General features: G+C 44.0%; 1 protein-coding gene across 12 annotated transcripts in view; it reads right to left on the minus strand.

Annotated features, from left to right (window-relative positions):
- Window positions 1–13,840, minus strand: part of LMO7 (LIM domain 7) — a 444,867-nt gene that overhangs the window by 34,255 nt on the left and 396,772 nt on the right. For all 12 annotated transcript variants that reach the window (XM_033950185.1, XM_033950181.1, XM_033950180.1 and 9 more), the window contains 2 exons: window positions 6,485–6,577; window positions 4,632–4,996 (listed from right to left, as the gene is read on the minus strand). In XM_033950185.1, the coding sequence (XP_033806076.1) occupies window positions 4,632–4,996; window positions 6,485–6,577 (458 nt within the window). The remainder of the gene's footprint in view (window positions 1–4,631; window positions 4,997–6,484; window positions 6,578–13,840) is intronic.

Raw genomic sequence — 13,840 nt, forward strand, 5'->3', positions numbered from 1 at the left:
ATTTTTTTGCGGAAGGTAATGGAATTTGAGATACGGGGTGGGGCCCCAAGGTGCAACATGAAAATGGGGAGACAGAAAGCCCCTAAGAAGTAGTCGGACCAAGGGACGTGTTCCCAGCGAGTGTCATCGGCTGAAGTTTTGTAATCGGTAAGATCAAGGAAACTGATGAAGTCTAGTGTATGCCCCTTTTCATGGGTTGGAGAGAATGACTAATATACATGTGAGTGACTAGATTTAAGGTGCCTTGATACCAGTTTGTGCTAGTATTCAAAAACAGAATTTACCCCCTAGTGGTTAGAACAGCAGGCTAAGAACCAGGGAAACCAAGTTTCAAATCCTGCCTCTTTTGTTTGTCTGTCTGTCTTATGACATTAGCCAAAACAGAGTAGTAGCCTAATGATTAGTGCAGTGTCCTGAGAACCAGGGAAGCAGATTCATTAATAAAAATTTATATAGCGGTACTGCTTATGACCATCAAAGGCGTAACATGGTCCAATTTTTTTTGCGTTGAAGATAATTTTGACAGCGGTATTCTGAATAATCTGGGAGACGTCAAATTTCCATTTTTGTGATTCCCTTAAATAGGGCATTGCCATAATCTAGGCAAGAGATTACCAAAGAATGAGTAAGAATGTTAAGTGAGGCTTGGTCTAGATATTTTGCAAGACAGCGAATCATGCAAATGACGGTGAAAACCTTTCCTTATGACTGAGCTAATGTGATCATGAAACAAGTTTCTCATCTAGGAGTAATCCCCAAAAGCTTCATGGTTTTAACTGACTGAACTGGAGTGGGCCTAAATTCAATGGGCGAGAGTAGAGATTGGCCATGCCTGAATGGGAAGATCATGAACTTGGACTTGTTTACATTAAGAGAGAGCATATTAGTGTAGAGCCAATCACTTATTTTTTACAATTTTTCATTGATAGTAAGAATGTCATCAATGCTAACGAGATCAATTGGGTGTGTTAATTGTATATCATCGGCATATGCAAAGACGGAGAAGCCGACGGACTGCCCAAGCATAATCAGAGGAGCCAGGAAAATATTGAAAAGAAGAGGGGACAGAATAGAGCCTTGAGGTATACCAAAGTTATTAGGAAATGTGTTTGTGGTGTGGTTGTTAAATGATACTTTTAATGTGCGGTCTTTAAAATATGAGATAAACCAGTTTAAGACCTGATCTGATATGCCGATTTCCTCAAGTCGGTTAATCAGAAGTTGATGATCTCTGGATTTATCATCAGCATTTGATACTGTAGAAGTTAGTACTACACAGTTATAATGGTCAAGGTTATATAGGATGTTGGTAGTAAGTCCTATTAATGAAAGTTCCGTGGAGTGGTGCTTTCTAAAGCCAGTTTGGTTTGGGTGTAGTACATTTGTGCTTTCAACAAATTCTGAAAGCTGAGAAAATACAATCTTTTTGGTGATTTTAGCCAGAAATGGAATATTAGAAAATCGGACGATAGTTAGACACTTCAGCTACACTGATTTTGAAGTCTTTTAACAGAGGGGTAGACTCTTTCCAGAGTTTGGGAGAAGTGCTTGAAGTAAAGTGGTGGATACAAAGTCTAGTATGTGGAGACCAAAAATAGAAAAGTGTTGTTTCAGAATGAATGATGGAATGACCTCGGTGCTGGAACCCTTTATATTCATAGTGGTAATGATACGTTGAATCTCTGAAAGGGATGAGATTTTAAAATGAGAACATTTGGAAAGAAGTAGATTAGTAGATTGAGAGTCGGGGGCAGAAGTGGTAGCTAAGTTGGGCTGAGCTGAGAAATGAAATGTGGCTCTAATCTTCTGAATTTTATCTGTAAAAAAAAAAGTAACCAAAGTTTGAGCTGAAGGTAATTGAAGAGAATTGCTTTGTTTTTGATTATTTGTAGTCAGGGAGCGCACAATTCGATAAAGGGTCTCTGTATTCCTAGCTTTAGAGATTTGCTTTGAGTAATAAAGTGATTTTGCTGATATTATTTTTGATTTATAGTAATCTGCGTGTTGTTTGTATTGGTGTAGAGTAATCTAGGATTTATTGTGCCTCCACTTTCTCTCTAAGGTACGCAATTAAGCTTGAGTTCAGGTGAGTACCATGGATTTTTGAGTTGTCGAGAGGTAAAAGATTTAGTTTGAAGAGGGGCAAGTTCATCTAGGAGTACAGTTAGGGAACTATTCCATTCTGCCATGAGTTCGTCCAGAGTTGTATCAGTAGTAATTTTGTACTTACACTTAAAGGAGGAGGAAATGGAAGAGTCATCTATTTTTGAATAGTCCCTGGAGCTAATTTGCGTGGTGCCAGACAGAGGGATTGAAGATAACCAAGAATGTGAAAAGATAAGTAAAGAATGATCTGACCATGGCACGGGGTTATTAAGAATCAGAGAGTAAAGAGTAGCTGCAGGTTTAGGAACTATGATCATATCGAACATGTGTCCTGCTCTGTGAGTTGGAGAAGTGATTAATGGGGATAGGTTTAGATCATTGAATAAAGTCATCAATTCTAAGGCATCTAGGTTATTGGAGCAGATTTCCCTGCTATCTCTGCCTTTGGGACAGCAGGGACACAAAGGCACACTACCAAAGGTGGAACTGGCCACAACGGACTGAGTTCTTTGTGGGAAGAAACAACAACAAATGGGAACCACTGGTGGACCCCTGTAAGATGCTGATGCCACCTCTGCACATCAAATTGGACCTAATGAAAATTTATCAGAGCTCTAAATAAAGAGCTGGCAGCCTTCAAGTACCTTCAAGACTTATTTCCTAATCTGTCTGAGGCATAAGTCAAAGCTGGTGTCTTCAGCAAATCACAGATAAAGATGATCCTGGAATGCAAAGAATTTTTGAAGAAGCTAACCAGAAAGGAGAAAGCGGTTAGAACAGCTTTGCCACAGTGGTTCAGGGCTTCCTGGGCAATCACAAGGCTGAAAACCACATGGACTAGGTTGAGAATCTGGTGAAGAATTACAATAAAATGGGCTGTAGGATGCCTCTCAAAGTCCATTTCCTTGATGCTCATTTTGAGACATTCAAGAACATGTGATCGTACTCAGAGGAACAAGGTGGGCACTTCCACGAGGATATACTGGACCTTCAAACACTGCTACCAAGGACAACATAATGCGAACATGATGGGAGACTACATCTGGGGGCTGATTTGTGAAAGTGACTTACAATATAATTGCAAATCTCAAAAAATTACTCACTTTCTAAATCTTGTGTAGTTATCTTTGATTAACTTCAACACAAATACATGTCAACTATGATTCATATGTTGCTTTTTATGACTTTATAAGAATGAAGAGATGAACATTTGCCATTTTCATGTTTTAAATAGGCAACTTGCAAAATTTGACTATCCTGGTCATAAAAGCAAAGTATTATGGAAAAAACAGGACAAAAATCTTACGAGACAGCTACATGAGCAAGTTTTAAAGCGCCCAGGATCAGTTGCATAAAACCTTCCAATATTATAGCTTTAAAACAGTATCTCACAAACTTTGCGAAGCCGTGGCCTACTACATGTGGTGGCCATGGCTCGAGGGCATCTGGAAGTATGCGGACGTCGATGCGATGATGTCACGTGCATTTATACCTATTATTGACACCTAAATGTTGGCGCCCTCCTTAGAGCATTACCCCCAAAATATGTGCCAGAGACAGAGGTGTGAAACAACTTGTCCAAGGTCACAAGGAGCTTCTGCAGGATTTAAACCCTGGCTTCTCTGGTTTTTAAGGCCATTGTTCTTATCAGGCTACTCCCTTGCAAGAAACTGCTGAAGTTTTATTCTGTCAGTACACAAGACAATTAAAGACCACCTGTGAGGAAATAGTGACAAAAGGACAGATCCTGAGATAGCCAACTACAACAAGCCTTCTATAACTGATTCCAACCTGCGTATAGCCAGAAAAAAAAATGCACACACACACTGCAAGGCCCTTCAGGCTTCTCAGTCTTGAGTTTTACTCTCTCACCCCCAGGTATCCTCTACTCAGTGGTGTAGTAAGGAGGGGGGGGTCAATTCCAGGTGCCGTCTTGGTGGGGGGGGCACCAGCACCTCTTTGCCACCCCCCCATGCCATACTCATGACCTCCCTTGCCCACCCCCACCTCTTTAAATCTTTGCCAGCGCAAGCAACTTTTCCAGCCTGCTGCTGGCGTTGGCTCCCCTTTGAAATCACTTCCAGATCACAGGGCCAGGAAGTGACGTCAGAGGGAAAGCCAACACTGGTGCAAGCAATAGGCCGGAGAAGTTGCTAACGCTGGAGAAGATTTTAAAAGGTACAGGAACGGGGGTGGTGGTGCCACCGCACCAGGCGCCTCCTACCTTCACTGTGCCACTGCCTACTCCCATGGCTTTTTTTCCAAGATATTTATACTTTGCCTTGCTAATAAATGAATCCCTGAACTACTCCTGAACCTGACTCCTTCTTGCTGTTGATGACAGCACTCTCTCTGGCAAACAAGACCACACCCATGATTAAAGTCAGTTATGCATGTTCCTTTACAAAACAACAAGAACAAATATTCCAAGAGGCTTAAGTAACAGAGTATCAACAAATAACTTAACAGGCCAAGAATCTAAAAAATGCAGATAAAGGACTCATGACTTATTCTGAGGTACAGACCTCTGGAATTGATACATCTGTATACGCCTTGGCTGATCCCTCTCTGTCTCCACCTGGTGCTGCCATTTCCTTTGCTCCTCTTCCTCCCGATACCTCTGCTGCTCTTCCTCGTACCGTCGCCTGCTTTCCTCTCTCTCCTTCCTTTCTTTCTCATGCTGGAGCTCTTCCTGCCTTTTTCTCTGTTGCTCCAGTTGAAAAGCCTCTTCCTCTCTGTGCCACTCATTTTTCTGTTGCTGTGCCCCTTTCTCCTCTTCCTCCCTCCTGGTGCTGATTGGTTTGGGGGGGATTTCATCCCTGCTTGTCCTCCAGCTGGAAAATACCGGCACAGATGCTGTCATGGCACTCGGTTTCTGTAGCATATATTCCTGCACAAAAGAAAATCCAATTTTAAAATTCTTGAGAATTTTGTTTTATGTCCAAATTTTGGGCACAAGTGGGAATTCTTTACTGACCTTCCAGATACTGAGCTGGCATCTAGTTTTGTCATGGAAATTTATGTCAAACGCAAGCAAGCAAGCTCCGCAATACAAAATCTATAGTTTTGCCACAGGTTTTATTTTTCAGTGCAGACCCTTGATTGCAACATTATACTTAAAAACAATGGTTTCCTTTTCATTTTGTTTAACCAAGTATACACAACAGATGCAAGATCAACACATTTCCCCTTACTGAAAGAGCTTCAGAGTTTTCACAGGCTCTGCAATGTAATAAGTTAACACAGGAGAAGAAAAAAGTCGTAGTAATCCCCTGATACCTTCCTTTGAGTTAGTGTGTGTGTGCCAGGGCTGAGGGAGGAGTCTCCAGGCATTAGGGAGTTGGTCAATAGGATAGAGAAAGACCTAGGGCTTGGGAAAAGAAAACAATCTACGGTGTGGAGCTTAAACTGTATCACAATTATTCTCTTGAGGTAAAGAAAACAAGCACAGATTTATGTGAAGGTGTTGGTCAGCTAAAGAAAAGGCCTGTACAGTGCAAAAGAAAAGCAGTAGAAGTTAGGAGTGGAGGAACAGCCTAAGAGCACAGTGGACTGAAAACCTGGGAAGCTGGATTCGCTTCCCAGTTCCTTATGAGTCTAGGTAAATCACTTAACCCTCCATTGCTCCAGGTACAAAGACTTAGATTGTGAGCCCAGCAGAGACAGAGAAAGTACCTGCATATAATAAATGCAAACTGCTTTGATTGTACCACAGAAAGGCGGTATATCAAAGCCCATTACCCTTACTGGGAAATTCAGGTGCTCACCTGAACCTGGCTGGATCAGGATCTGGGTGATTGATCCCACAAGATCTGAGCCCACTATGATCATTCAATATTTTTTTTTCTTTTTCATGAGATCCATGTGATTGCAATATACCAAGAACATTTCTGATTGATTCTTATGTGTTGTAATATTACTTCTACCATCCTATTTATTTTTCAGTACATTTAATTTTCCACAACCAAGTCAGCATTCACTTGAATTTTTTGAGGGGGAGGGGTTACTTTTCAGTAATGTTTACCACTGTAAAACCCACAAAGTTAGAGTCCTGAAAGATTGCTTTCCTCTGGCCATCAACAAGCCTTAGGGTAACAGAGTCCATAGGACTTCATATACACTCTTTCCTTAAAAACACAAACCAAAAATACCCATAAACTAAAAATCTCCCCCCTCCTCCCAATGTTACATATATATCCAATCATATCTTCATCTGTTGATACAGAATTTATCCCTAACTACAAAGGCAAGGCCTGGACCTCCCTCAATGAAAAATAGCCGGAGTCAAATCTGTGAGACACTCCTACCTCTGACCTGTTTCCCCCCACTGAGATCAAGAGACCCTAGAAAGCTGTAGAGTAAAATATAAAAGCTCTACCTGATCCGCATTCTGGGAACTCTCTTTTTTGGCTTCTTCTTGAGCTCGCTGCCACTCTTCTTGCAGTTTTTCTTGTTCACGTCTGTACTTTTCCTAGTGATTAAACACAAGTATCTTCAGAACAGATATTACTGATGAGATGACCATAAGGTATTGATGGAGGGAATACCGTATTTTCACGTAGATAACGCGCACCCGTGTAAAACGCGCACACGGGTATAGCGCGCAAAAAACACAAATTTATGTACAGAAATTTTTATATACCGCGCACACCCGTATACCGCGCATGCTGCCCGACTCTCCTTTCGCCCGCCCCGACTCTCCTCTGGCCACCCCGACTCTCCTTTCCCCCGCCCCGACTCTCCTCTCCCCCTTGAAGTCCTGTCCCCACCCTGAAAGCCTGATGCCCTCCCCGAAGTCCAATTCACCCCCCCCCCCGCAGGACCGCTCGCACCCCCACCCTGAAGGACCGCTCGCACGCACTCCCACCCGCACCCCAACCCTGAAGGACCGCTCGCACCCCCACAGCCTCCCGACCCCCCCATCATGTACAAGCTCCTACCGGTGTCCTGCTGCTTTCTCTTGGCGGTCCCGACTCCCCGACACGAGACGCGATCAGGGCAAAAGGGAGCTCAAGCCCTCTTGCCCCAGCCAACCGCGGCACCCCCGACACGATCGGGGCAAGAGGGAGCTCAAGCCCTCTTGCGCCCCCGACTCCCCGACACGATCGGGGCAAGAGGGAGCTCAAGCCCTCTTGCCCCAGCCAACCGCGGCACCCCCGACACGATCGTGGCAAGAGGGAGCTCAAGCCCTCTTGCCCCCCCGACTCCCCGACACGATCAGGGCAAGAGGGAGCTCAAGCCCTCTTGCCCCAGCCAACCGCGGCACCCCCGACACGATCGGGGCAAGAGGGAGCTCAAGCCCTCTTGCCCTCCCGACTCCCCAACACGATCGGGGCAAAAGGGAGCCCAAGCTCTCTTGCCCCGCCGACTCCCCAACAATATCAGGCCAGGAGGGAGCCCAAGTCCTCCTGGCCCTTGCGACCCCCCCCCTGCTATTTGTTCAGGCCAGGAGGGAGCCCAAACCCTCCTGGCCACGGCAACCCCCTACCCCCACCCCGCACTACATTACGGGCAGGAGGGATCCCAGGCCCTCCTGCCCTCGAAGCAAACCCCCCCTCCCCCCAACGACCGCCCCCCCAAGAACCTCCGACCGCCCCCCCAACCGACCCGCGACCACCCTGGCCGACCCCCACGACACCCCCATCCCCCTTCCCCGTACCTTTCTGTAGTTGGCCGGACAGACGGAAGCCAAACCCGCCTGTCCGGCAGGCAGCCAACGACGGAATGAGGCCGGATTGGCCCATCCGTACCAAAGCTCCGCCTACTGGTGGGGCCTAAGGCGCCTGGGCCAATCAGAATAGGCCCGGGAGCCTTAGGTCCCTCCTGGGGGCGGGGCCTTGGGCACATGGTCGGGTTGGGCCAATGTGCCTCAGGCCCCGCCCCCAGGTGCGTGAGAGCGGTCCTTCGGGGTGGGGATGCAGGTGCAGGTGCGTGCGAGCGGTCCTTTGGGATGGGGGTGCGAGCGGTCCTGCGGGGGGGTGAATCGGACATCGGGGGGGGTGAATCGAACGTCGGGGGGGAACTATGTAAAAAAAATTTTGTACAACGCGCTCACGAGTATAACGCGCAAGGTATGCGCGGTATGTAAAAACCACATATAACGCGCGCGTTATATGCGAGAAAATACAGTACTTTTAGGATGTTCTCAGAATTGTTCTCTGCATGGTATTCCAATCACAGCTTTAAACAGAGCATGTAAAGTGCCTGTCCAGAAAATGTAAATTTCAAAGTACTATTTGAAGGACTCACTCTACACAAAGTCAGCATATGTTGTCATGTGCAAGCTACTACAGCCTTAAAGGACCATGGATAGCTATTCAATTGATTTTACCCTGGAATATAATTTTATTTAAAAAAAAAAAATTATCCTGCACTATCTTGCTATTCTAAAATCATAAAAATATCAAGACTTGTGTTTCTGCAGGCATCTCCTCTCACATTATGTGGTTGAAATATAGATTGATATTTTAAAAGCACAAGTTATTTATTTATTCGCCTCACATACCACCACCCCCTACCACCCCTCCCCAAAGACAGTTCCCATCTCCTTTGAGTTCCTAATTTAATCGGAATCTTCCTCTAATGGCTATGGGTTCATGTCTAAAATGTAATCACCCCAAAGTGACATTATCCCATATGTTTTGGGAATGTCCTTTGATTCGCAGTTTTTGGTCAGAGGTCTTTTCCAAAGTAAGTAATATATGGCAGGTAAAATGGCATTGTAACATTTATAATCTATTTTGGATTTTTGATATTCAACACCCAATACCTAAAGCAGTGGTCTCAAACTCGCGGCCCACCAGGTACTATTTTGAGGCCCTCGGTATTTTTGTCATAATCACAAAAGTAAAATACAACAGTTTCTTGATCATATGTCTCTTTAGCTATAAATTACAATATTATTATTAAGACTTAGCCAAAAGGAAAGATTTATAAACTATAGTTTTACCTCATGCAAAATTGTCATTTCTTTAATAAGACATTAACTATTTTTTTCTGAGGCCCTCCAAGTACCTACAAATCCAAAATGTGGCCTTGCAAAGGGTTTGAGTTTGAGACCACTGACCTAAAAGCTATAAAGGATTTTTGAAAAGAGTCATTCTTTGGGGTTTGAAAGCTAGCCTATATTTATGGATAAGATCTTTAGGTCCGACTTATGGTCAATGGAGAGCTCGTATGATACATCTTATGTTCACGGAGGCTATGTCTATCTCTGATATGAAGCAGGGTAGATTTCTTGTGATTTGGCCACCTTTTTTAAATATAATGACACCCACCGCAAGAAGTCATGTTTTAACAGGTATACCTTAATTTTTCATTATGCAATCTTGGGAAGGAAAATGGGAGAGAGTGGTTAGTGGGAGAGGGTAATTAGTGAGAGAAGGTAATTGAGTATTCTTTCTTTTATTATAATTATATCTGAAATATAATCCATCTCATCATTCTTGTATTTATATTCATCTGTTATTGTATATTTATATATTGTATATTATTTTATTCCAATAAAAATGATTTCTTTTCTCAGATCATTTTTGATTAGTTGTTCAGTCAATAATATTGTCCCTGTTTGACTCTGATAATTCTTGATACTTAAGAATTTCTTCTACACTTGTCAAGGCTTCAATTCTTGCAGAATTACCATAGTGAGACAGAATTAACAACAAAGTAACCCTATTGAACTTATGTAATGTACAGATCAACTACCCTAGCTACCTATATAAGCCAGAACTCAAAACTGCCTGCTTGGTGTTCAAAACTCTAAATCGATTACCGGTATGTTCCGTCTCTTACACATTTTAACCTACCCAGTTCATGTTTTCATTCTTCTCCGATTCTGTTATCCTTCCAGTAAACATATATAATTTAAACAGTTGTTAGATGGCTTATTTTAAAATCTAGTAAAATCTGAAGTGACATTCCTATTTTGATTAAATTACAATCAACCTATTTACTTTTTTGGGGTAAAAAAATTAAAGACGTATTTCATAAGGATTTCAAATGATCTTTTAAACTAATGAAAAAAAAATTAAATTGTTAACAGCACATGCTAATATCTTTTAGTAACCTGCTTTGAATCCAATGTGATATAAGTCAGCACTTGGACGATCTAAAAGACAGGTCGTCCAAGTGCCAATAATCAAATGCCTGGATGTACAGCTAGATTTTTGTGTAAAAAAAAAATTATATATATATATATATATATATATATATATATATATATATATATATATATATATATATGACATAATTTGAGAATGGATAATTTGCCACTGCCAACTTTGGCTAGCACTTTACATCCAAATTGGACTTAGACATTTCTTTCGATTATGCCTCTCCACGTGTCTAATTAGAATAGAACTACCTGGGGCAACTATTTATAGATGCTTTTCTTTTTTTAAATTTAATGAGATTTGATTTTACAGATATGCCTGGTTTTCAATCTTAAGAGTAGAGTAAGGTTGAAGGTAAATGATTAAAATTTACGATAGCGTTTTATCAAAATGTTTCTACCAATTTAAACTAAACTAAACTAAACCTTGGGTTTATATACCGCACCATCTCCACGGATGCAGAGCTCGCCACGGATGCAGAGCTCGGCACGGTTTACAGGAAGTAGGATGAGAGAGGAACTACAGTGGAGAGATTAAGAGTTAGGTGTAAAAGGGTGGGGGAAGGGGGAGAGGCCTAAGAGGGGGGAAGTGTTACAATTTTGAGAATAGCCAGGTTTTTAGGTGTTTACGGAAAAGTTGGAGGGAGCTTGAGGTTCGGAGCGGGGAGGTGAGGTTATTCCAGATCTCAGTGATTCTAAAGGGGAGGGATGAACCAAGTTTGCCTGCATGGGAGATACCTTTTGTGGAAGGGAAGGATAGTTTAAAAATTTGGGACGATCTGGAGGAGGTAGGGGTTGGGGAGTTCCAGGATAGAGGGATTACGGCAGGAAGGATGCCATGTAGGATCTTGTAGGCTAGGCACGCACATTTGAAGTGAATCCTGGGGATTACTGGGAGCCAATGGAGCTTAGACAGGAGTGGCGAGACGTGATCGAATTTGCCTTTCGCGAAAATAAGCTTAGCTGCGGCGTTCTGAATCCGCTGAAGTCTGTGGAGGCTTTTCTTGGTTAGGCTGAGGTAGATAGAATTGCAATAGTCCAATCTAGAGAGGATGATGGATTGTACTAGGACTGCGAAGTGTTTTTGGTGAAAATAGGGTCTGACTTTCCTTAGCATGTGAAGGCTAAAGAAGCATTTTTTTTTACCAAGGATTGGAGATGGTCGTTGAAGGATAGAGAAGAGTCTAAGGTGACACCCAGGACTTTGCTTGAGAACTCGAGCTGTAATGAGGAGCCGGAGGACAATGGGATGGAGGAGGGTAAATGGACTAATTTTGGGCCGAGCCAAAGGAGTTTTGTTTTGGACTCGTTCAGTTTCATTTGCATTGTGAATGCCCAGGATTGGAGGTTCGTTATGCATGAGGATATGTTCGTAGAGAGGTTAGTGAGGTTCGAGTCGGTCTCAAGGAGGACGAGGATGTCATCAGCATAAGTGTAAAGAGTTTCAAGGGGGGATAGTTGGAGTAGTTTCAGGGAGGACATGTAAATGTTAAAGAGGATTGGGGAGAGGGGTGAACCTTGTGGGACACCACAAGTCGGGGTCCAGGGGGAGGATGAGGTGCCGCTCATGTTAACCATGTAAGAGCGGGAGCGTAAGAATTTGGAGAACCAATCAAGAACTATGGAGCTAATGCCTATCTCGGAGAGTTGGAAAATTAGAATGTCGTGGTGGACAACGTCAAAAGCTGCGGAGAGGTCGAATTGTAGGAGAACAGCAAACTTGTTACAAGAATGCAGTTGCTGAACCTTAGAGATTAGAGAGGCCAATAGGGACTCGGTGCAGAAGTTGGATCTGAAGCCATATTGGTAAGGTAGGAGGATAGAGAATCTTTCTAAGTAGGAAGAGAGCTGGGTAGATATGATGGACTCGAGCAGCTTGATGAGGAGAGGGATATTTGCTATTGGACGATAGCTGGATGGTATGGAGGGGTCTAGGTCAGCTTTTTTCAGTAAAGGGTTCAGTACGATGTGTCCCATTTCAGTGGAGAATAGGCCTGATAATAGGGCAGAATTTATGAGTTTGGTAAGAGATGTGATGGCCTTTGTGGGGATTTTCTCAAATAGATAGCAAGGAAATGGGTCCAGGATGCAATTGCATGATTTTAACTTGAGGCAGAGTTTAAGGGTCTGAGAATCAGATATGAGCTCGAAGGCAGTCCAGGATCTGTCGGAGGGATGGGGTTGAGAGCAGCTAGGGTGGGGTTGGGTTCGGGGGGCACCAGAGAGTTGTAGGAGACTGCGGGCAGGAAGGAGCGCCTTAAGATAGAGATCTTATCATTGAAGAATTTTGCTAAGACCTCAGCTGAAGGAGATGAGGGGAGAAGGGTGGAGTCATTTTTAGTGGTTAGGAAGCGCCAAATGTTGAACAGTGTGCTATTCTGGTTGTTGGATTTGGAGATCTTGTCTCCATAGAAGTTCTTCCTTGCTTTTTTTAATATTGAGGTGTAGAGCTTGATATTGACTCTCCAGGCCTGTCTGTCAGATGGGGATTTGGATTTTTTCTATTTTCGCTCTAAGGCTCGACATTTTTGTTTCAGGTCTCTTTGGAGTGGAAGGTACCAAGGGGCTTTATGGGGATAGGTGATGGATTTAGTGGTTTGGGGGGCGAGGGAGTGGTAGGTAGACTTGGAGAGGGTGATCCAGTTGTGCCAATTGTTTTCAGAGTCTGCAAGCTTGGTAATGGAGGGGAGGTGGTTGAGGAATTTGGTCCAGAACAGATCGCTCGAGATTTTTTTCCGGAAGGTAATAGAATTGGGGGATCGGGGAGGGGATCCAAGATGAGACATGAAGATGGGGAGGCAGAAGGCCCCTAGGAGATGGTCTGACCATGGGACGTGTTCCCAACGGATGTCTTCGGCAGACGTTTTATAAGCGGTGAGGTCGAGGAACTGGATGAAGTCTAGGGTGTGCCCCTTTTCATGGGTAGGAGCGAAAGTGGGGGGGGAGAAACCTAAGGAGGTGAGGAAGTCATTGAATTCTATCGTGTCCTTGCTGGTGGTGTCGTCAAGGTGGAGATTAACGTCTCCGATGAATAGTAATCTTTGGAATTTGAGAAAGGCGTTAGTTATGGTCTCGAAGACGAGGTCAGAGGAATTGGACCAAGGGATAGGTGGACGGTATAATAACAGGATGCCCAGTGGGTGAGGGCGGAGCTCGTCATTGACTGAGGCTAGCATATATTCTAATGAAGCGTGGCAGCCTCTTTCGAGGAGCTGGACATCAAAGAAGGATTTGTAGAGGAGAGCCAGGCCACCTCCTTTACGATTGATTCTGGGTGAGAAGAGGCCTTGGTAGCCATGGGAGCAGAGTTCGTTTTGTGTGAAGAGGTCGTCTTTTGTGATGCACAGGAATCCAGGGTCAAGGTCTTCGAGGAGGTCCTTCAGAATTTGAGTCTTATTGCATGCGGATCTGGCGTTGCAGTAAAGGGTCGGGACAGGGGTGAGAGAGTTAGAGGCATGGCAGGGGAGGTTAGCATGGGGGACAGGCTTTAGAGAGGTGGGATTGACTTTGCAGGGGTTTTTTCTGGTGTGATGATTCCTGGGGCGCATCAGGGTGGGGATTCTGGTGCCAGGGCCAATATTGTGACTATTTGGGGAGTCGAGCAGGTTGGGAGAGGGAGGATTC

Source organism: Geotrypetes seraphini, chromosome 6 (genome assembly GCF_902459505.1).
Source record: "Geotrypetes seraphini chromosome 6, aGeoSer1.1, whole genome shotgun sequence".
In the NCBI taxonomy this organism is placed as follows: domain Eukaryota; kingdom Metazoa; phylum Chordata; class Amphibia; order Gymnophiona; family Dermophiidae; genus Geotrypetes; species Geotrypetes seraphini.